This window comes from Apium graveolens, chromosome 3 (genome assembly GCF_009905375.1).
Source record: "Apium graveolens cultivar Ventura chromosome 3, ASM990537v1, whole genome shotgun sequence".
NCBI classification, from domain to species: Eukaryota; Viridiplantae; Streptophyta; class Magnoliopsida; order Apiales; family Apiaceae; genus Apium; species Apium graveolens.
The window spans coordinates 13,928,519-13,951,208 of record NC_133649.1 but is presented as its reverse complement, the minus strand read 5'-3'; the positions used below and the strand labels follow the sequence as shown (position 1 = coordinate 13,951,208).

The 22,690-nt window shown below is 31.6% G+C and overlaps 2 protein-coding genes and 1 long non-coding RNA gene across 3 annotated transcripts; 1 reads left to right on the top strand and 2 right to left on the bottom strand.

Moving 5' to 3' along the window:
- Nucleotides 1–681: 681 nt before the first annotated feature.
- On the top strand, nt 682–1,449 carry LOC141713907 (uncharacterized). The gene has a single exon (XM_074517469.1). It carries the CDS (start codon nt 682–684, stop codon nt 1,447–1,449), a length of 768 nt encoding a protein of 255 aa, XP_074373570.1.
- A 1,186-nt stretch (nt 1,450–2,635) lies between these two features.
- On the bottom strand, nt 2,636–5,300 carry LOC141711752 (large ribosomal subunit protein uL5). The gene is made up of 5 exons (XM_074514427.1): nt 5,158–5,300; nt 4,952–5,059; nt 4,805–4,847; nt 4,186–4,381; nt 2,636–3,034 (listed from the first exon to the last, which is right to left on the bottom strand). Exons 1-5 carry the CDS (start codon nt 5,158–5,160, stop codon nt 2,836–2,838), a joined length of 549 nt encoding a protein of 182 aa, XP_074370528.1. The 5' UTR covers nt 5,161–5,300; the 3' UTR covers nt 2,636–2,835.
- A 5,561-nt stretch (nt 5,301–10,861) lies between these two features.
- On the bottom strand, nt 10,862–11,536 carry LOC141710603 (uncharacterized). The gene is made up of 2 exons (XR_012570973.1): nt 11,355–11,536; nt 10,862–11,229 (listed from the first exon to the last, which is right to left on the bottom strand). It is a non-coding gene; the product is annotated as an uncharacterized LOC141710603 (long non-coding RNA).
- Between the last annotated feature and the right edge of the window lie 11,154 nt (nt 11,537–22,690).

The window sequence follows — 22,690 nt, the reverse complement described above, 5'->3', positions numbered from 1 at the left end:
TTATCTTAAGCCGATTAACATGACATATCAACTAAATCTTAATAATTATATTTAGTTTGCTTATTAATTTAGCCTAAATTAACAAATTAGAATAACATAGAACTCGATATGAATTAAAATATAAATTGGTAGAAGAAGTTGAATTTAATATAAATTATAATGATATAGAGTTCGATATAAAATAGACATGAAATTGGTAAAGCAATAGAGAAGTTGATTTCAATATCAATTAGATTAGATTTTTTTTTGCAGAACAATTAAAATTAGAATGATCGACCCCAATAATTAGAATTGAAATAATTAAGAGTAATTAAGTAATTTCACTAAATACCGACCGACTAACTTTTAATATTTCGTTTATTATAATATAGTATAGATATAAATATTTTTTGGTAAGTTGTTAAATAAAGGAACATTTTTCCCAATAAACTATTGTGAGACTTACTTGATTTAATAGCGTAAGTAAAACGTGTTTATTGTTACTATCCTTCGGTAGTTCGTTGACAAACCCGTAAATTAGGTAGTAAGATACTCTACGTAATATATGCATGGTGCTAGGGGCAAAAACGTAAAGCTGTAGTATATATACGAGATTAAAACTCAACTAGACTCATTACAACACACACTCATCTTTGTCCACCACTCATAACATTACAATTCCCCTATCCTCATTATTAAAAAATGGCAGCAGAGGAATCACTCATTCATCTTCTTTATCTCTTCGATTCTCTCTGGTTCAACAACCAAATTCTTAACAAAAATTCAGTTCCACCATTTTTTCCTAAAGTAGAAGATGAAAATAACCAACCAAAACTAGCTAGAATCTTAACTTGTGATGATCAAAATGATCAAGACAAGTCAATTTTGATAACTACTTCTCAAGAAAGCTTGAGCAGCGGAGACTCGGATAATCTCCTGTCTCCTAACTCAGTTCTCATGAGGTCACCAGTATTATCGAAACTCGAAACAATTCTGTCCGGAAAAGAATCCAGTGAAGCACCCGAGGAGAAGCAAGAAGAGAAGAAAGTGAGTAATAGTAATGAAAAAAGTAGTACAACAAGGAGGATGATGGGGAGGAGGAAGAGAACAGGAAAAGGAAAGTTGAGTAGCAGAAGCTTATCAGAGCTGGAGTTCGAGGAGGTGAAAGGGTTTATGGATTTAGGGTTTGTGTTTTCGGAAGGCGATAAGAATTCGAGTTTAGTCAAGATTATTCCAGGGTTACAAAGATTCGGTGAAGGAGAAGGAGAAAAAGAAAATAGTACACATGATAATAATGCAGAAAATAGATTGATAAAGCGGCCATATCTGTCACAAGCATGGGAGAATATGGAATACAAAAGAAAAGAGGCTGTCAAGTGGAAGATTAATGCAGCTGTGCTTGATAATGAAATGGACATGAAGCATCAGTTGAGATTCTGGGCTCAGTCTGTTGCCTCTGCTGTCAAATAGAATCATTAGATTATGCATTTGCTTTTTTTTTTCTGGCCGAAATTCAAACAATCGGTGTTGATATTTGACTTCAAATTGCTGTGTACATATGATAAAGGCAAGATATCTTGTTAAATTTTTTTAGTTTGAATGAAGTTGTGTCAAAGAAGATGCATCTTCGTTAATTTGTTAACTTGCTTGCAAGAACTCGTTAATTAGTGATATGATTTTTCATTGCAATCTGTTGTGTTCGCCAACTAAAAACGATATCAAGATAGCCCAAAAAAATTTAAAATTGAACATTGAAACCATAATTTGTTAATTTCGTCGCTAATATCGCTCTTATTGATTTGTTCAATTGATCACTGAAATCATAATTAGTGATCTCTGATATTTCATTACAATCTTAAGTTCTCTGTAATGTCTCATTCTATCTTTACCGGTCAAACATAACAATTATACCCCGTTTCATATATCACTTAAATTTTATAAATTTATTCCAAATAACTATTCACTAACCACAAGTTTAATTCAACTGAGCATATATTGAATGATTTAACATATACAATATAATGAGACAGATAAAGGAAATGTTTGTGAAATTATTCAGTACAAGGTCTAATAATATGGAGTATTCTTTAAATTATATACATATCAAAAAAAATTCAATAATTGGGGTGTCCACATAAATACACACCCTGTATCTAAAATCGCATCTCTACGCAAGTTAGTTGACAAGTAGTTGATAAAAATGAAGAAGAGTAGGCTAATACATGGCAAGTATCCATTCCAGCGCGAATGAGTAGATGAGAGGTCTAATCACTGTAACTAATCAAGGCGTGTCAGGTTGTCACTATTTATTAGTTGCCATGTGACACACATGTTTAACCAATGCGTTCATATTGTCAAATAATGGCATCAATTATTTTATTAAACTATTGAAAAATGATAAAAACACGTAACTAACGTTTTTACCCAGCTCGGATTTACCGGTTTGGTACGAATAGGATGAGATTTACTACCTACTTTTTCAAGTACCAACAATCTCATTTGAAAGATGTTTGGATGTATCGAAAGTCGAAACAAATCACATCTAGATAAGTTCATTTTTAGTCTATGGATTTCCCCTTTTCATCTTATACGAGTGTATAAACCCGGATCAGATTAGCCAAAAACACACAGACTATACAACATCCAACGCCAGACATAAACCAGAATTAAAAATAAATTTAAAAGCACACTATAACTTGGTTCTTTTCTCAAAGTTTCATAAAGAAAAGCCATACATTCTCAACTAGAAAGGACATGATTGCTACAAATTAAAACATTGAGCTTAAATGTTAACATCATGGTCAAAAAGGCATAAATCAACGTTGGTAGATATTCGAGCTTAATCTAGTACCACACTTAGTTTCCAATATTCTGGGACTTGTTGAGGATCACTCCCTCATATTTCACTTGAAACCATTTCATTGCATCATCCTTTGTAACTCTGTGCTGGATCCCGACACGAGATTTGCATCGACGGCGACGTCCGACACGATAACCCGGACGCTCAAGCACAACATAGAAATCCATACCGTAAATACCGGTAGAAGGATCGTACCTGAAACACAGAAGACATATTTAAAAAAGAGGTAAAACCAACTAAACAGAGCTGATATGTTAGGCTGGCTCGACTTTGAAGGTCAGAAGGTAAGCTACTGTTTAAAGAACTTCACAAATATCTTTGGAAATAAGTTGTTAAACAGGTACAACAGAGAATTCTGGAGCCTTTCTAAATACCAATACATATAATCAACAAGTAATCGCAAATACGCACAAACAAAGATTATTGATAATTTACGTCATGTGAAATTAAATTTTAAAAATAAAAGAATCTTTGCCTTGGCTAATCATAAAACTAAAGTCTGGTGTAGTTTCTACCACATAAACCAACAATCACGTGAACCTACATGTTCATTCTCTTCATATTGAAGAGGTTTAGGTTTAGCTATTTAATTTGAAGGGAAATGTTAACTAAATAAAAATTTTACATTAAATCGCTATAAGAAAAAGGCATTCACATCTCTTATTCAAAACCACGAAGGAGGTAAAAAAGATGTCCAATCTTGTGAAATATACCAAAAAAAAGTCCAAGGACCGAGCACTATGGCATTTCCGAATCCCATTCTTATGTTCAGATTACTGGTACATTATCATGTAAACATTCCATGTTTACGAAACTCTAATTCCAAGATACTAAAGCATGAAGTATTTTTGCAAACCAGTTATTTACATATAAAGAAAGTTAGGTAAATATATAGGGGAAATGAAAATTTGTTTAAAGTACCACCTATATAACAAATTCGATGTAGATAATTACCAGGTTGAGAAAATTGATAAAATGCAATCAACACCATTGACTCGTGTAAATTAAAATGAAGAGCACAATTATTCAGAGAAAATGGAAGATCTGGAGTAATGTGTCACCCATTCAAATATAATATGAGATTTTCAGTACAAAACAAACCTAAATACTTCACAGCAAATATGTTCAAGAAACCTGAGTAAGCTTTCTTCCCAAAATAAGTATATAAAGCACATAACCATAAAATGAAGCATGCTTTCCTACTTTTATGCAACTTATAACACTTCGCTTCGATATACATTTGAAACTTAGACTTAAGTGTCTGTCTACTTGATCTTAACAATAATGAATATCACATATAATACAAAGAAGCAGGGATATAATACAAGAATGATAAAACAGCTTACTTGATACCAAGATCGATGTGTTCCTGAATACCAAAGCCAAAACAACCGGTATCGCTGAAATTCTTTCTCAACAATTCATACTCCTTCACCTTCAACCCACTCTCAAGAAGCTGCATTGCCTTGTCACCCCTCACAGTTACGTAGCACGCAATCTTTTCATTACGTCTAATACCAAAAGACCTCACAGTATACCTTGCTATAAATTATAAAAACATACAAATCAGGCCAAAATTAATAAACTACTCTCAACTCTCAAGTAAAAGATCGCAATATAACAAAAATCAGTAATCCGAGATCAATCATTCAACCTCTAATCTCATACATAACAAAACAATCAATTGAGCTCAACTAATGTCTCATTTTAATCTTCTCTAACTACCGAAATAAACTAATCCAAACTAGGTCGTTTTAGCAACAGTTACGTAATTTGACACCAAAAACAACACATCCACATCAGGAGGCATAAATATTCAAGCAAAATGTGAGTAATTCAGTCTACTATATCATAAAAAAAATGTAATTACTTCTTCTATAACACATATATAATATAAATAAATAAATAAATAAATAATTAACAGAATATACAGAAATTAAAACCCGAAAAGTTGCGAAAAACTACCTTTGGAGAAAACAGGGGTCTGTCCACTGAGTTGCTCCAACACCTATATATAGAATCAATTGAAAACAGATACAAAATGATAATTTAGCAACAAACATCTATACACACATAATTACACACAAAGAATGTATGTATATATATATATACCTTGGAGGCTCTGGTGAGACGATCTCCACTCTCGCCAACGGAGATATTGAGAACGAGCTTCTGAACCTTGATCTCTCTCATTGGATTCGCTAATTTTCTATCGGAGGCCTATTATTATGTACACATTTAAAACAATTAAATTGAAATTGAGATAAAATTAAGATGTAATTTGTAAATAGAGCTATGAGTTGTGTGATTTTACGTACCATTGCGATGTTGAGACAGTGAGATTGGCGAAGCGGTGGCGAAACGAGACGACGGAGAAGATGATAAGATGTGTTTTATAGTCGGTGAGGTGGGAGTTTACTAGGGTTTAGGTTATTGGGCTTCCTGCGTTATTGGGCTTTTTGGACTGATGTCTAAGGCCTTTTTGTTAAGTTTAGATCGGTATATTATTTGTCTAGACTAGGCTGTAGTTACGACCTAATATTTAATTAGTCTATGACCAATAGACCATGCGGAACATTTTTTATTTTCAGGGAAAGGATAAGAGTAGAATATTATTTGAATTCAAGATCCGCAAAACTAAAATGTTTGGAGGGAAACAATTCATACATACATACAAATTTCTTACTACATTTTGTGTCCCATCTTGTGACTAAATGAGTAATGGAATTACCTATTCTTTTCACATGAGAAATATTAGAAAAGTTGATCTTTCAGTAACTTTATAAATTAGGTACAGAAGAATACCTGCACTGCATTACTTTTTATCGAGATATTCATATATTTCAGCAATTTAGATATAAGTAATTTAAATTAAAAAAAATGTAGTCTACGCCATTTCAACTTCCCAATTCATATCAACTCAATTAACAGTAATTTAGCTCCCCATATGCCTCTCCAAGTATAACTTGCATCATAACATCGAAATTTCCCTAGCACGTGATCATGCTTAAAGTAGCGTGCCTTTAGAGCATCATATAAAATGGAATTTGAGCCAATATGGAGCCATTAAATTTGTAATTCCTTCTAGCAACACTCATCATATAAGTCGGAATTGCTTGAACCACCTTTTTATTCATGCTTTCTTTTCTTGGTCAGGACATTAGCTTTTTCCCACCCTTGCGTCTTTTTCCAAATTCTCTTTTCTAAACAAGCAAAAACATCTCTTTTTTATCTTCCGATAATGATAATGGTTGGCAGTCCCAAATACTTTTCAACCTCTTTTACCTTCTGTATATCAACAAACTCATGCCCTCGACTTTGATCTACACATTCCCTATAAATAACAGTTGTTTTATCTAGATTTACAATTTGAGCAGATGCTCGTTCATATTTACCGATAATACCATATATTACCCAGCACTCTCTAATAATTTCTTTCCCAAACTGTATACAGTCGTCAACAAAAAACATGTGTGATACTCTAGGAGAATCTCTGCATATTTTTGTCCCATGTATTAAGTTTTCGTTTGATGCTTCCGATAAGAGTGTTGAAAAAGTATCAACTATGATAATAAACAGATAAAGGGAAATTGGATCACCGGGACAAATTTCTCTTGTCGAATTGACCTTTTATTGATTTTGAACGTGAAAGACACACTCGACAAGCAGGCCATAATTCTTTCAACCCAACTATAATTAAGTCCCATCTTATATATCACTCGTTCAAGGAAAATCTATTTTACTCATACCCAATTTTATGCTACATTACCATCTTTTCCCTTCCTTTTTTCTCTCATTACATGAAAGATTTTCAAGGCAACTAAGACATTATCAGTAATGAGCCTTCTTGGAACAAAAGAGTTTTGGTTAACCAAAATGATATCACCCAAAAATGGTTTTAGCTTGTTTGCTAAGTTTCTGTGCATTCATACTTCGAAAATCTAATTTGTTTACTTTCCGATTTTGCTCTGATACCACTTGTTAGGTATGAAGTGTAACATAGGGGGTGAATGTGTTTTCTTTATTTTCTTGATTATTTTAAAATTGTTTTTGGCTTTTGGAACTTAACTGTTAGAATCGAGTTTGTAGTGATAAAAGACTGAATGTAAAGACATAAGTAATTTATCAAAAATTCACTTGATTTATATTAAATTAAATTTGTTTGTGCTACGAATATGTGTTCTTGAAAATAAGAACTCAATCACTTCTCTTGAGAGAATACAAAATTTTCCAAGATCTGTTTTGTTACTAGTAAACAAAGGACTCGTAATATGTTTTATAAAACAACATGCACATGTTACAAAGATTACACTAAAATGGACTAACACAAATTCTAAACTCTATTTGTCTATTTCCACTTTAAGTGCAACAATTTTTTATACAATCTAACAGGTCCGTGACCCCCCTTTGTCCAGTTCATCTTGACCCTTGATCTTGCATCCTTTAAACTGTATTTGTAGACTTTCCAATTTAGTGATAGAATTGTTTGTTGACTGATAATCTTAAATCTTCAAGTTATTTGTATTCAGCAATTTGAGACGGTTATAGAGATCTATTTTGCTGTGTAAGAGAAGTCACATATCAATATGTGAAATAACTTATCGATATCTCTACTTCTCTATAAATAATATAACTTGACGATATCTCCAGTTCTCTACATAGACTTTTGACTTGTTGATATCTCCAGTTCTCTACGAGTAGATTTTGACTTATCGATATCTCTAGTTCTCTACAAATAGATTTTGACTTGTCGATATCTCTACTTCTCTATAAAAAAATATAACTTGTCAATATCTCCAGTTCTCTACATGGTCTTTTTGACTTGTCGATATCTTGACTTCTCTACAAGTAGATTGACTTGTCCATATGTAACAGCTCGCACTTCCAGACTATTAAATCTAAATCAAAACTAGTACAAAATTCAATTTATTGATCAAAAATCTTATTACAATGGTCAAGATTACAAAAACGCAGCTAGCGGAAGCCCAAAAGTCAATCGACTTCAAACCTATGGTTCTCGAACTCCAATATTATCCAACTCGAACTCTTGGAAAACCTGAAATTGTAAGTAATGAGCTACACAACCCAGCAAGAAACCAATCGATCCTACTAGCAGGCCAAGCAACATGTACACATATAATAAAATACGACATTTTATATAATATACGAAGCACACACTTTCAATAACTTTCATATTCTTGTTCTTATTTGATACATATGATACACATACCACATAAAAAATAATTATTCAAAACCCATAATTCATGTCACGACCACTATAATCCGGTGATAACAATCCTAAATTTACACAAAACTATCACTACAATCCTGTGACTACGGTCCTAAGTTCTTATTCGATATTTTCACAAATCATGGCATAAATCAGAGATCCAAAATTCTCGTTTAGACATCACACATACAGATATATATACTAGTCAATGTGCCCGCTTCACTGAGACATCATAAAAATAATAGAATTTTTTGTAAAATCTATATTATATTATAAAATACGAAATATTAAAAATTTGATAGTCGGTCTGTCAGTTTTTACTGAAATTACTTCATTAACCTTATTTTAATAATTTGCTTTATTAAATTAAACTTTTTAATTTTCTTTGTTGGAATCTTTTAAATCTACATATACACGGCTGGATTACTTATTTTCTGCTTCAGCGCCATTAGCGTGAATCAAAGTTATCCACCGACTATCAAATCATATCTCCTCTGTGGAGCCTATTTATTCCGAGAGAATTTTTTTTTAGTCGTGCCCTACATACCTTTGATATTATTTTATACATACAATGTTATAATAGGAGTAATATTAAAAATTTGGTTGTTCCGTCCATCTATTTTAATTGATATTGAAATCAATCAACTCTACCAATTTAAGTTATTATTCATAATAAATCTATATTATTCTAACTAATATTAAAGTCAAATTTGTCAACCAACTTAAATTCTAATTCATATTGATTAAGAAGTCAAGTTATTCTATTAATTAGAATTTTACATTATTAAATTATGAAATAATATTTATTGTAACAAATAATTTAATTATATATTATTATACCTATTATAGATATCAATATATAAAAAAAATAATTTATTGCTCGATATAATTGTCTCAACCTAAAATAAAATAATTTATATTTTTCATACATGCTAAAATAAAATTATACTCCCTATGTCTCAACCATTTCTTTACCGTTTCCTTTCTCGGATGTCTCATCAAATTCTTTACATTTCAAAACTTAGCAAAAATAGTCAATGGGTCCCACCACTTTCCCACTTTTTCCACTTCTTTTACTCCATTATCTCCCTTTTATACATTAAAAATCAATAGATCTCACCACTCCACCCATTTTTCTTTCTATTTTTCACTATTTTATACATATTTCTTAACATCCGTACCCAAACCAAACGTAAAGAATTGGTCGGGACGGAGGGAGTAATATGAATTCGTGTTCAAATAAAATTTAAAGTAAATTAAATATAATTAGTTGAATTAGGTTGATATAATGTGTCTCAGGCTAAGAAAAAATAACAAATAGATTTGTTTTAAAAAAATATATAATATTGAATCGGATTAAATTATAATAACCGGAATATGATATAATTTGATATTTTTTGACCTCTTTTTAATTTTCAAGTAGTGATATTTGACGCATTTTCTCTTAAAATTGTGGCATGGGCCTTTTTCATATGCCAAAATTTTGTTTTAAAACTTTTCTTAAATGAAACTTTTTTTATTTATTTTTGTTTGATTAGTGAAACAAAAATCGTTAATTTGTTGAATGGATTGCTATAAGAGGGTCACGATATTCAAATTCAAAATTTAGATCTTAAAATCTGAATATGCATTGGTTTTTGTAACCACTTCTCAAGAACAATTTACTTTTTTATTTATTTCATTTGTTTATACCGAAGGACATGAAAAGTACAGAAAGTCCGAGGAAAACAGGGAAAGTTAGCAACGGAACTATAGAAGTAAGTCCACTGCAATTGTAATAAACAAACATGAGAGATAAATGAATTATGTTTTTAACAGACAAACATTTGCTATTGCTGGAAGATGGTCACATGAGATTCAAATTTGAAAGTAAATGTAAAAAAAATGAATTTCGATGTATTAGCTTTTATAAACAACACAACAACTTCATAACACACTTTGCTTTTACTACATTTATTTATATTATAGGACAAAAAGTACACATAAAGGGAAAAACAATAAAAGCGAGGCCACGGAATCAATCTAAATGTTTTGTAAGCTTGACTCACATGAAATATTTGCAATGCCGAAAATAAAATTATTTCAGTCAAAAGAATTCTTCACTACTCCAACATTAATAATAACCTACCTCTAGTGATTGTAAATTATAGACCACTTAACTGGTCAGAGACTTGGAACTAATCGCTTCAAGAACTTGCAAGCAAGAACTATTCACTTCAAAAACTTGCAGGTAAGTCAATCGCATACAAACTTAAAAATAATCAAAGATTAACGGTAGAAAAAATGTGTTTAAAATCAAAGAGTTTGCTACCTAAATACAGAATGAAGTAACCTATTCTTTAATTAGTGTAAAAAATAAACCACAAGCTAATTTGGTCAGATACAGGTACATAGGCAATTACTACATTCACAAGGGAAATTCATTTGTTTGTTTACGAATGTAAAAAATATAGTACAAATCATGTAATTATACCGCACTAATCATAATTATCCAGACCATATTTATCAGAATTTTGAAAAAGAATTAGTAGAGGTCAAACATGTATATGCACTTATAATGTTACTTCAGGTTATGCTGTACTGGTAGCACAAAGAATATCGAGAAAGCACAAATTAATTAATAATCATTGAAGCCTAATTTAAAAAAAAATCTCGTACTTCAGGAATTAAAGCATTACTCTTTAGTCTCCTGTAAAAGATCAAAAGCATTATAAGTTGTGCTTTGCATACAAATATGAATAGGTGAATTTAGCTATCTAAAAAATAAAATTAAACATAAAATGGGAAGAAAGTTACCTTAATAAATAATTGTGTTGATCTTATCAATTTTATTCTTCTGCACAACCCATCAAACAGCTTGTATACAATTATAGTCTAACAAAAATATTAAATTTATACATACAAACAGTAGCCGTAACATTCTTTGAGAACAAAAGATATCAAAATACATACATAAAAATATGATTATAGAAACACATGAATTCATAAAAAATGAACCCAAACAATAAGATCAAAGCTTGAACTGTCTGTACATACATGTTTAAAAACAATTAAAAAAACAGTCACTATTTTCAGATCTTAAAACTCATCCTCATAATGGGTTGATATTTTTTATCTTTCTTCTCTCCCTCAAATAAGTTCGTCTCCTAGCTTAATTCACCTGCAAAGAAGAACAGAAATTAAAGTATAAATGATAAAACACGCATCGGAGAGAAAGGTAAATAGAGCAAAATGGAGAGAGAAGAACAACTTATATTATTGAGGAAGTGATAAAAGAACTCATACATTAATGATTGATTTGAATTTTGAATTTTGAATTCATGAAATCTGTAACTTTCAAAAATAAGCTTTCTCAGGAAGTTTCGATTTTAAAAGCAAAAGAATACACGTGGTTCAGTTTGAAAAAGGAGCAGAAGTACCATTTTTTTCTTTTTTCAGTGGTATTTTTTGTAATTAAGTATGAAGTCTTGAGGTAGGGGTTGTAAATAGTCATGTTTTGAGGGGTTCAGGATTTATTATATAGATAGATATATCAATACATATTCTATATCATATAATACTATCAAATATATCATTACTTAACCCAAATTTTGATAATCAAATATACACGTATCACACAATTTTGAAAACACTAGCAAAATCGATCGAAATCTTACCTTAAAACCTGTCCAGATCTGAATATAGCCTTTTTGACCCTCTAAATGATGTTTTCTTGAAAAACAAACACGAAAGTTATAGAGAACGAAAATACCTTTCTGAAAAGTCCGGGATCAACAAATTCCGACTTACGATGAATTTTCTACGAATTTTACAAAACTGCTGATTTATGCATAATTAAAACGAGGAATGCGAATATGATGTATTTATAACGATACAAAACCCTTTGTCTTAACCTACAAGTTATATGTATTCAAGTCTGATCCAAATTTTAGACCTATTAGTTTAATTTAATTTAAAATCCTAGTCTTTATTTGATTTTAATCCATTTATTCTGTCATTCTTTTATTAATCTAATTCTAAAAATTCAGGTATATTACATACTACCCTCCTTAAAAAGAATTTGGTCCCTAAATTCACAACAATCCTATATACGTCTACGCCCCATAACCTCTATATGTCAAACTTAAGCTATTGTCCACATGAACGCATCCTGGATAATGTACTAGTCTCATACCTAACACACTCCGAAACACAGCCTGCTCTGATACCAACTGTAACAGCCTGCATTTCCGGACTATTAAATCTATATCAAAACTAGGACAAAATTCAATTTATTGATAAAAAATCTTATTACAATGGTCAATATTACAAAAGCAAAGCTAGCGGAAGTCCAAAAGTCAATATACTCCAAACCTATGGTTCTCGAACTCCAATGCTATCCAACTCAAACTCTTAGAAAACCTAAAATTGTAAGTAATGAGCTACACAGCCCAGCAAGAAACCAATCGATCCAACTAGCAAGCCAAACAACATGTACACATATAACAAAATACGATATTATATATGATATACGAAGCACACACTTACGATAACTTTCATATTCTTATTCTTATTCGATACATATGATACACATACCACATAAACAATAATAATTCAAAACCCATAATTGATGCCACGACCACTACAATCTGGTGATAACAGTCCTAAATTTTCACAAAACTGTCACTACAATCCGGTGACTACGGTCCTAAGTTCTTATTCGATATTTTCATAAACCATGGCATAAATCAGAGATCCAAAATTATCGTCTAGATATCACACATATATATATATATATATATCAATACATATTCTATATCACATAGTACTATCAAATATATCATCACTTAGCCCAAGTTTTGATAATCAAATATACACGTATCACATAATTTTGAAAACACTAGCAAGATCGATTGAAATCTTACCTCAAAACCTGACCAGATATGAATATAGCCCTTTTGACCCTTTAAACGATGTTTTATTGAAAAATACGAAACAAGAAAGTTGTAGAGAACGAAAAGACCTTTCCGAAAAGTACAGTAACAATGAATTCTGACTTACGATGATTTTTCTACGAATTTTACAAAACTGCTGATTTATTGTGAGAAGAGCCCTACTAATTTTGATAATTAAAATAAGGAATACGAATATGATGTATTTATAACGATACAAAACCCTATATCTTAACCTACAAGTTATCTATATTCAAGTATGATCCAAATTTTAGGCCCATTAATCTAATTTAAATATAAATCCTAGTCTTTATTTGATTTTAATCCACTTATTCTGTCAATCTTTTATTAATCTAATTCTAAAACTTAGGTATATTACATGATATCTCTTTGGACTTCTCTACAAGTCATTTTTTACTTCTCGACATACATCTCTATACTCCTTGATCTGTGACTCGTCGATATCTGACTTAGCAAATTTATCGAAAAACAACATTATTCAAATCCTCCAGTCTAATCTTCTTAACATTTTTACAGACTCTAGAAATACAAATACAAAATACAATAAAATTATCATACAACCGATTATTAGGATTGTCAGAGCGACTTAGTATTGTTATGTACATGCACGTCTTGCACAACAACTATTGAAAATGAGTGTATTAAAAAATTGATTTTTTATAGTAATGATCTGAATAGAGAGCAAGTGTAAGATGATTTTATTAACACAATCAAGTGTAATATTTTTAGTTTGACCGATGATATAGACAAATTCTCAATTTGTGAATGAAATATTTTATTCTAAAAAAACGATTATAGCTGAGAAGTTTTTATAATTTGAGGTATATCCAGTTGTTAAAGTTTTTTAAAGATTGAGAGTATTTTATCGAGATTTGATTAATATTAAAATATTGATATCGGACCATTGTATGTGTTTTCAATTGATAGATCGAGATTTTTCACCCATGTGAGTGACTAATTTTTGTGAATATAAATCTGAAAACCTTTATATTTGGTCATGGACATGTTACAATGCGATGAGATCGAAAAAATTAGAATTGAGTTTATGAAATAAACCCAAATGTGGGAGTTGTCTGTTCTTCCTCAGTATATAAAATTCACAAGTTTGTAAGTGAATTTTGGAAAGAAAATATAAGACTAAGAAGTTGTTTTTAAATTTTAAACTTGCCTAATTGCAAATTTTTTTGTCAAGAAAGAATTAGACGATTGTGTCTGCACTTTGAAAAGTTTGGATGATTAAAGAATTATGTCTGCATTTCAAAAATTGAGAGTTTATTTGAAAAGTCTGTGATGACGATTGTGTTTCCACTTTGAAAAGCGGGAGTTATTTTTTGTAATCGTGTATATTTGGAAAATTAATATTAAGAGATATAATATATTTTTGTAACCCGTAAATGGGTTGGGTCGGTTTGATCATTTTGATGACCCAACCCATTTAGTTCGGGTTACAAAAATAACAAACCATCAATCTCAAAAAAAAATTAAAACCCAACCCTACAAAATATGTGATGGGTTGGGTTGGTTAGGGTTGGGTTGATCGGGTTGCAAGCATTTTTTTCGTATTTTTTTACCAACGGTTTGCATTGGGGAATGACTTCCATTATCTTGTTACACCTTAAGTGAAGGTGTAAGCACACATTGTAAACACAACTAAGAAAGGTAGCAACATGCCAAACACTTTATCTTTGTAGGAGAAATAAATAAAATTATGATAATCATTTTAACGATAAGGAACTACATTTACTGTGTTATATAAACTCAGGATGCGAATATAATTATATAACCAAAGATATGTATGGATATACAAGTAAATTAGACCAAAACATTCTCGTGGGTCTAAAACAGAATGTCATAATCTATAACTACCTTATTTGATAATTATTCGCAACATTTTCAGGTTTGCTTCTCTAAATATTTCCGAACATATATGTATATTATTCAGCTCGGCTCTATTATTCTGGTTTCCTTTTAACTTCAAGTAGAGCTTTACAAGGTTAATTGTATGAATTATATAGTTTCAAGCATTTGCAAGGTGAGGACGAAGGCTGCCACTGCTAGGATTATAATTTGTATACTAAAATTATTAACATATGGATATTTTCGTAGGTTTTTTTGTTAGGGATGTAATGGAATTGAAATGGGTTGGGGTGTAATAAATTTAAATTGGGTTGGGCTTAATAATGAAACCGAATTGGGTTTGTTTAGAGTTTCAAATAGGTAAAATCTGACCCAACCCATTATAAACGGCCCAAGTAAAAAATAACCCAACTAACCCATGGGTTTAAACGACTCAATTTAAACGACTCACTTTAGGGTTGAGTTCTGCGGATTACGTAACCCATGAGCATCCCTAATCAAGATCATGTACTTAAAGCGTATGTTGTATACATTTGTTATTAGGCAGACGTGCTAAATTATTAATATTTGTGGTGTAAGTATCAAATGTGATACTGATATTAAGAATTTAACTTCAAGATGCCTATTTAATTTTGATGGAGTTGAAGTTGGGGAAAGTAAGGAATATAATGTGCTGAAGGTGAAAGTGAAAATTTGATATACATTATCACTAGTCATAAGTTTGAGAAACCAATTGTATTGTTGCTTTTACTGGAATTATTTTAATAAATAAGGCTGACTAATTAAAAGTAATTGTTATTAGAAATATTTGCAAGAATCCAAACGGGTGATGTTAATTTGATTTAAATTTACTGGAATTATTTTAATAAATAAGGCTGACTAATTAAAAGTAATTGTTATTAGAAATATTTGCAAGAATCCAAACGGGTGATGTTAATTAGATTTAAATTAGAAAATTTCAATGTTCAAATATGGAATGCCAATTTAACGAAAGTAAAAATATATGTTAAGAGTTATAAACTTCGAAAGAGGTGGGCGTCGTGGAAATTTTTTGAAAAAAAGTCAAGTGAAAATATTTAAACCGTGATATATGTGATATCATTTCGACGAATAGTGGGAGTCAAAATTTAAATTATGCTTATAATAAAATTATTGATTCTGAAAAATATGGGAGTTAAGAAAAATATTTGACAAAAAGTCAAGTGGGAGATGTTGTAATTGACTTATTTTTCAAATATAAATAAAGAAAATATATACATGAATAATGTGTTTAGAGAATTTATTATGTGGTTTAATAATTTTAAGTTACAAATATTGGGTGTAATGACATTTATTTGTTTTAAATGTGTTGCATTGTTAAGAGTGGAGGTTATGTAAGAAAAGTCTACTGTCACGAATGATGGTCAACAATCAACTGGGCATAAAATGTTCTCAAGACTCATGAATAAAAAGAAGTATAAAGAGGGGCAATATGGTGTTTTGAAATAAAAGAAAAAAAAACATTAGTTGGGCCTGGGCGAGGAAAATAAATATGGGAAACGAAGTCGAATTAGGGCATGTTAATTATTTTGTTATTTGAGCTAGGGTTTGGGAGAGGCACTGGGGACTCTCGAATTATCCCAGAGTTTGTAGTCATTTTCTATTAATCAAACAGTAGATCTTATTTATCGATTAGAAATAGTTGTTATCAGTATATACTTGATATTGTAGCTTCTTTGTTGTTATTAGAAGGAGGTTTAAGGCAGTGATATCATTGTTCATTACAAGTGGTATAAGAGCAATACGATTTATGGTGCCGATGAATCCAGCGGTTAATCAACGAGTGGAAGAGTTGGAAGATGCAGTGGGAAACATGGAGGCAAGATTGGCTGCTATGGTGACATAAGTAACTGAGAAAGGGATGGGGGCGATGAAACATTCTTTGGTGGAGCTTTTGATGGTTAATCAAATGGAAGGGGTGAAGAAAAATGAAGCAGATCTAGAAGCCTTGGGTATGCGTTTGGAGGGACGAATATCTAAAGTCAGAGAGAAGCTACAATCTCTTATTTATTCTTTGAAGGAGTCGCAAGATAAGTTCCAAGCGGAGGTGAGATCCACTCTCACATCCATTCATTTTATACAAAATCAGTCTTTAGATAAGATGGAGAGAAGTGTGAATAATGCGGAGACATCGAGAGATGCGGTTTATACGCCAAATACAGGAGTTAATTTATCCGGGATTGTGGGGAGTGCGCAGTTTGACAGAGAAAATTATGGAGGAGGACTAGGAGGGGGAGCTGGTAGTTGGCATTTATGAAAACTGGATAAGCCGGTTTTTGATGGGGAAAACCTGGATGGGTGGGTGATGAGGGTTGATCGATATTTCAATTTTTATAAGCTCTCAAAAAGGGAGAGGTTGGAGGCTGTGGTGGAAGCTCTTGAGGGTGATGCGTTGAAGTGATTTCAGTGGGAAAACAAACGAAATCTTATCCGGCGTTAAGCAAATCTGAAATAATTTATTTTGAGGCAATTTAGGTCGGGGAAAGGTGGGTCTCTGTATAAGCAATGGTTATTGACAATCCAAACTCACAGTGTGACGGAGTATAGGCGTAAATTTATTAAAATCGCTACTCCATTGGATTGTGTGGCAGAAGAAATATTATTGGAGCAGTTTTTGAATGGATTAAAGGAGGACATCAGGGCGGAGGTTCGTTTGTTGAGTCCAGAGTCGTGCCTGAGGGTGTTCCAAGTGTTCGACGGAACATAGCCCTAAAATTTGAGGTGCACATTTTCAAGATGCAAGTGTATATACGTATATTTTGTTTGTTTGAAAAAATATAAATAAGTATAACTTTGTTTCTAATAATAAAAATATAAAAATAGAATAAAGGTTAAAAATAGTAAATATAAAATAATTATAAATTATTATCAAGAATAAATTTTATTTTAAAAAATAATCCTAAATATTAAATAAGTAACTAAAAACATTAGAAAAAATTACTAGAAGAATAAGAATATTAAACAATTTGTACATTATATCATTTTCTAAATAATACATTTTTTAAGTAATTAGTTTATTTTAAATTATAGTAATATTTACATATTAAATATAAGTTTTAATTTAAAATATTAATTAATTAATGTTTATATATAGATTTAAATAAGTTTAGATATGAATTATGTTTTACGTGATTATCTTATTCTTTTTAATTATTTTATCTTAATGTTATGTACTTATAATATTTTTAAATTTTATATTAATTATAGTTACGTTAAAAATATAAATTTTGATTAATTTTTATTGTTGTATTATTTGCTAGTATTATTTTTGATAGTTAGGATTCGGGGCACGTTTTTTTAGTTTTGCACATGGCACATGAAATCTCAGGCACGGTTCTGGTTGAGTCCCATTAGTTTAGAACAAGCAATGGAGCTGGCTTTGCGGGTTGAGGAAAAGAATACAGCACTGGGGCCGAAGAGCATCGTAGTTAGTTCTTTTAAATCCAGTACATACTTTTATGCTTCGAAAGGACCTGCAAGTTTGAGCTCAGTAAGTGGGCAGTCTAGTCCGAATTCTGTGAGTAGTTGGGTAACCGGGGGAGGAGAATTTCAGGCTTCTGTTAGTGCACCTAAGGTCAATGGTGGAGGGGCAGGGGCATGGAGAAGAGTGGGTGAGGTTCGTCGTTTGACATAAAAGGAATCACAGGAAAAACGATCTAAGAGGTTATGCTTTTGTTGTGACGACAAATGGTTGACTAGCCATCGTTGTCGACGTAGGGAATTGAGCGTGTTACTTCTGGAGGAAGATGAGGAAGACGGTTCAGAAGGCACAGGCAACAAAACCCCACGGTCACCAAAAGAGGATCCTCTAGTAGAAAGGCCAAACGAGGTACGCATTCAACTTGAAGTTTCGTTGAATTCTGTTGTGGGGTTGTCGAATCCAAAAACCATGAAATTAAAAGGTTTATTGGGGAACCAAGAAGTTATTGTGTTAAATGACCTAGGGGCCATACTGAAGGGTTTCGTGAATATAAACGCAACAGAATCGATGTAAAATTAAATTAAAATCAGAATAAAATCAAAACCCTACGCATGATCCATGCGAAGATAGATATTTAATTCATAGTAAGAATCTTTACCTTAAATAAGCTTTAAGAGTTTATTAATGGAAGATTAATAGAGTTCCAAACCTTGTTGAATCACCATGTATCCCGCTCTCGCAATCTATGCTCTACGGTATCCACACAAACGCTTTTCTTGAAGGATTGATGTGTACTAGCACCCGAAAACTCCATCTCTACCTCTCTTCCTCTTTCTCCTTGTACAGCTAGGGTTTTGTAAACCATGTATCCTTATATATAAATGAGCTCTCATAGAGTTTATATAGAGAGAAGAATGAGTTTTCTAATTATAATCTAATTATAATTAAATACTAATCTGAAATACTAATTTATTATTTAGTTAAGTCACACTCAATTAATTAATAACTTATTTCAGAATTAGTTTAAGTAATTTCTCTATTTTATTTAATTAATTAATTAAGTCATACTTAATTAATATCATAAATAAAACAAATTACCTATTTAATTTAAATTCACAATTTAAATTATTTCTCCTTCAAGCGTTCTTTGTGTGACCCTGTAGGTTATTATTACGTTGGCAATGATTTTAATATCTCATATTAAAATTATAAGCAATGAGCGGCATCTGGTAATACATAATTGTTACCCAAGTAAGAATAATTAAATCTATGATTCGATTAAACCTTTCGTTATAATGTATAATGTAATTTAATCCCTTTAACCAAATATTATAGATTAAAGTAGAGGCATGTAATGTGTCATCCTCATCATAGTTTAATCCAAGTTTCCTAGATCAATGAGTAGACTATAATATCAAATCAATATTTGAGCGTGACCACACATTTATATAGTCTAGCTCACATAAGAGACCAATAATATCACTCCTTAAATTAGGAGGGTTAAATCCTTTCTAAATCATTCATATTTGTCATACAATTCATAATATACCCGAAATACACTTTTATCATGACCCGGTCAAAGGTAACTTTTAATGTAATAAAAGTAAGTTAATTCTCGTATAAAAATATAATGATTTCAAGTCTAAGGACTATTACATCATTATCACAGTGAGAATTACTTATGACACAACAGACATGTAGAATCTCACATTGGGTCTGTCCAGCACCATGTATATTTATATCTGCCTATGTTTTTGACTTTAGTATCACTGTATCTATGATCAATGAGATGTGATCATCAATCAACAAACATACCAGTCTTAATGCATTATTATTGTCCCTTAATAATAATACTAGACTAGGGACCTTTAGGAATATTGATACTTGTTAGATATATGTGTGATATCATGTCTAATCTGTTGTGTTTAGTTTCAGAACTTAATATCAGGACTTATCAGGACTTACTGGAAATCAGAATTTACTGAAGTCATAACTTATATCAAAACTTAAGGCCGTCAAGATTTATATCAGGACTTAAGTGCGGGTACTTCAGATAAGGAATGCAGCTGATTTCTAGGAGAGGATCTGGACTAAAACAAAGGAATATATGCTTGGAGAGTTGGACAGCTATAGGACTACATAAGATAATATCTGATTGATATATTTTAGGAGACATAATTATATTCCATATCAATTAGAAGATATCTTATAACTGTGTACTATATAAACACAACTTAGGGTTTACATTATAAGTGTTATCATTCACGAGAACATTTTTCATTGTAACCTAACAGCTCTTAATGATATTGTTCATCACTGAGAGAGTAGTTTAACCTACTTTGTAACAGAGCTTATAATATTGAATAAACTTGATTACTGTTACATACTTGTGTTCTAAACCGATTTGATTGTATAAACACTATATTCAACCCCCTTCTATAGTGTTGTGTGACCTAACAAGTGGTATAAGAGCTTCTCTGTTGATATACAAACAGTGAGATCCAATTTACAATCATGTCTGACGAAACACAAACTCCACCTAAGCCCACTAAAACTCAAGATACTCAGAACAATCAAACACACAGTCGATATGAGAGTATTAGGGTTCCCATACTGAGAGCATTTGAGTATCCTATATGGAAGGTAAAAATGGCTATGTTTCTGGAAGCCACAAATCCAGAATACCTTGATAGAAATAATGATGGACCATATAAGCCTACCAATCTTTCTGTTGCAGTTGCTGATCAACCAGCAAAGATGATACCAAAGGAGAAAGGTGATTACACACCTGAAGACATCTCATATATTGCCAAGGATGCAAGAGTAAGACATCTGCTTCATAATGCAATTAAAAATGTCATGTCAAATAGGGTAATTGGATGCAAGACTGTAAAGGAAATATGGGATGCTTTGAAGATAAGATGCCAGGGAACTGAAGCCATCAAAAAGAACAGGAAGACAATACTCACACATGAGTATAAGCACTTTGACTCAAAATCTGATGAGTCACTAACTGATTTATATGACAGATTTGCCAAACTCTTGAATGATCTGTCACTGGTGGACAAGGAATATGATCTTGAAGATTCAAATCTAAAATTCCTTTTAGCTCTTCCTAAAAATTGGGATTTGAAGTCTACTACCATAAGAGACAACCATGACCTTACTGAAACTACTCTTGATGAAATTTATGGTATGCTCAAGACTCATGAACTTGAGATGGATCAAAGGAGCAAAAGGAATGGAAGAAAGTCAAAGACAGTTGCTCTTAAAGCTAAGGAGGAATCTCCTAAAGTGGTTTTCTCAAAGAGGGGCAAAGTAAAGGCTCTCATCATATAGTCTGATTTAGAGTCATCATATTCTGATGATGATGATTCAGAATCTGAAAATTTATCTGAAGTGGATGTTGATGCAGAGATGATGCAACTGTGTGCTCTTATGGTGAAGGGTATCACAAAAATAGCCTACAAGAAATTCAGAAAGGGCAAGAATTTTTCAAGAAAATGTGGAACATCTGAAAAGAAAGGGTTCAGAAAGTCTGAAAGCAAAGGAGGAAAGTCTGACAGAGGAGACAACTCAAATGTCAAATGCTAAAATTATGGTTAAAAAGGCCACATATTTCCTGAATGCAAGAAAGGAAAAAGTGATAACGGCCAGGCACTTTTCACAAAGAAGAAAAACTGGGCAGCCACTTCAGATTCTGAAGAAGAGGTGAACTATGCTTTGGTGGCAAATGTTGATAGCAGTTCTGAAACTGCTGAATTGAAGGTACCTCATTCAACTCTTGCTTTTCATACTGATGATATTTCTGAGCTAAGATTATATCTGAAAACCATGTTCATTAGTTTTAGAGATCAGACTTTAGAAAATGAGAGATTAAAATCTGAAAGTCTTTCTCTTAAAAACAGAAATGACTACTTAGAAAAAGAGTTAGTTATATTTCATCAAACTCAGAAAGAAAGAGATGAAGCTTTTTATGTTAAAGATGAACTGCTAAAATTAAATAAATCTCTTAAATCTGAATTGGAAAAGGAAAAGGAGATAATCAAAACTTGGACTAACTCTGGAAGAACAACTCAGAAAATTTTAGAAAATGGAAATCGGAAAGAAGGACTAGGTTACCTAGATGATAAAGAAGAAAAGGAAACTGTGTCATCTAACCCAAATTTTACCAATAAAGCCGAAAAGCCTAAAGTTAATCATGTCAAGTTTGTGTCAAATTCTGACAAGTCAAAATCTGAAAAGATGAAAGACTCTAAAACAGAAGTAAAAGAAAAAGCCAACTTCTGACAAATTAAAACAGGTTAAACCAGCTAAAGTAAACATAGGTTTAATGACTAAGAAGCAGCTTA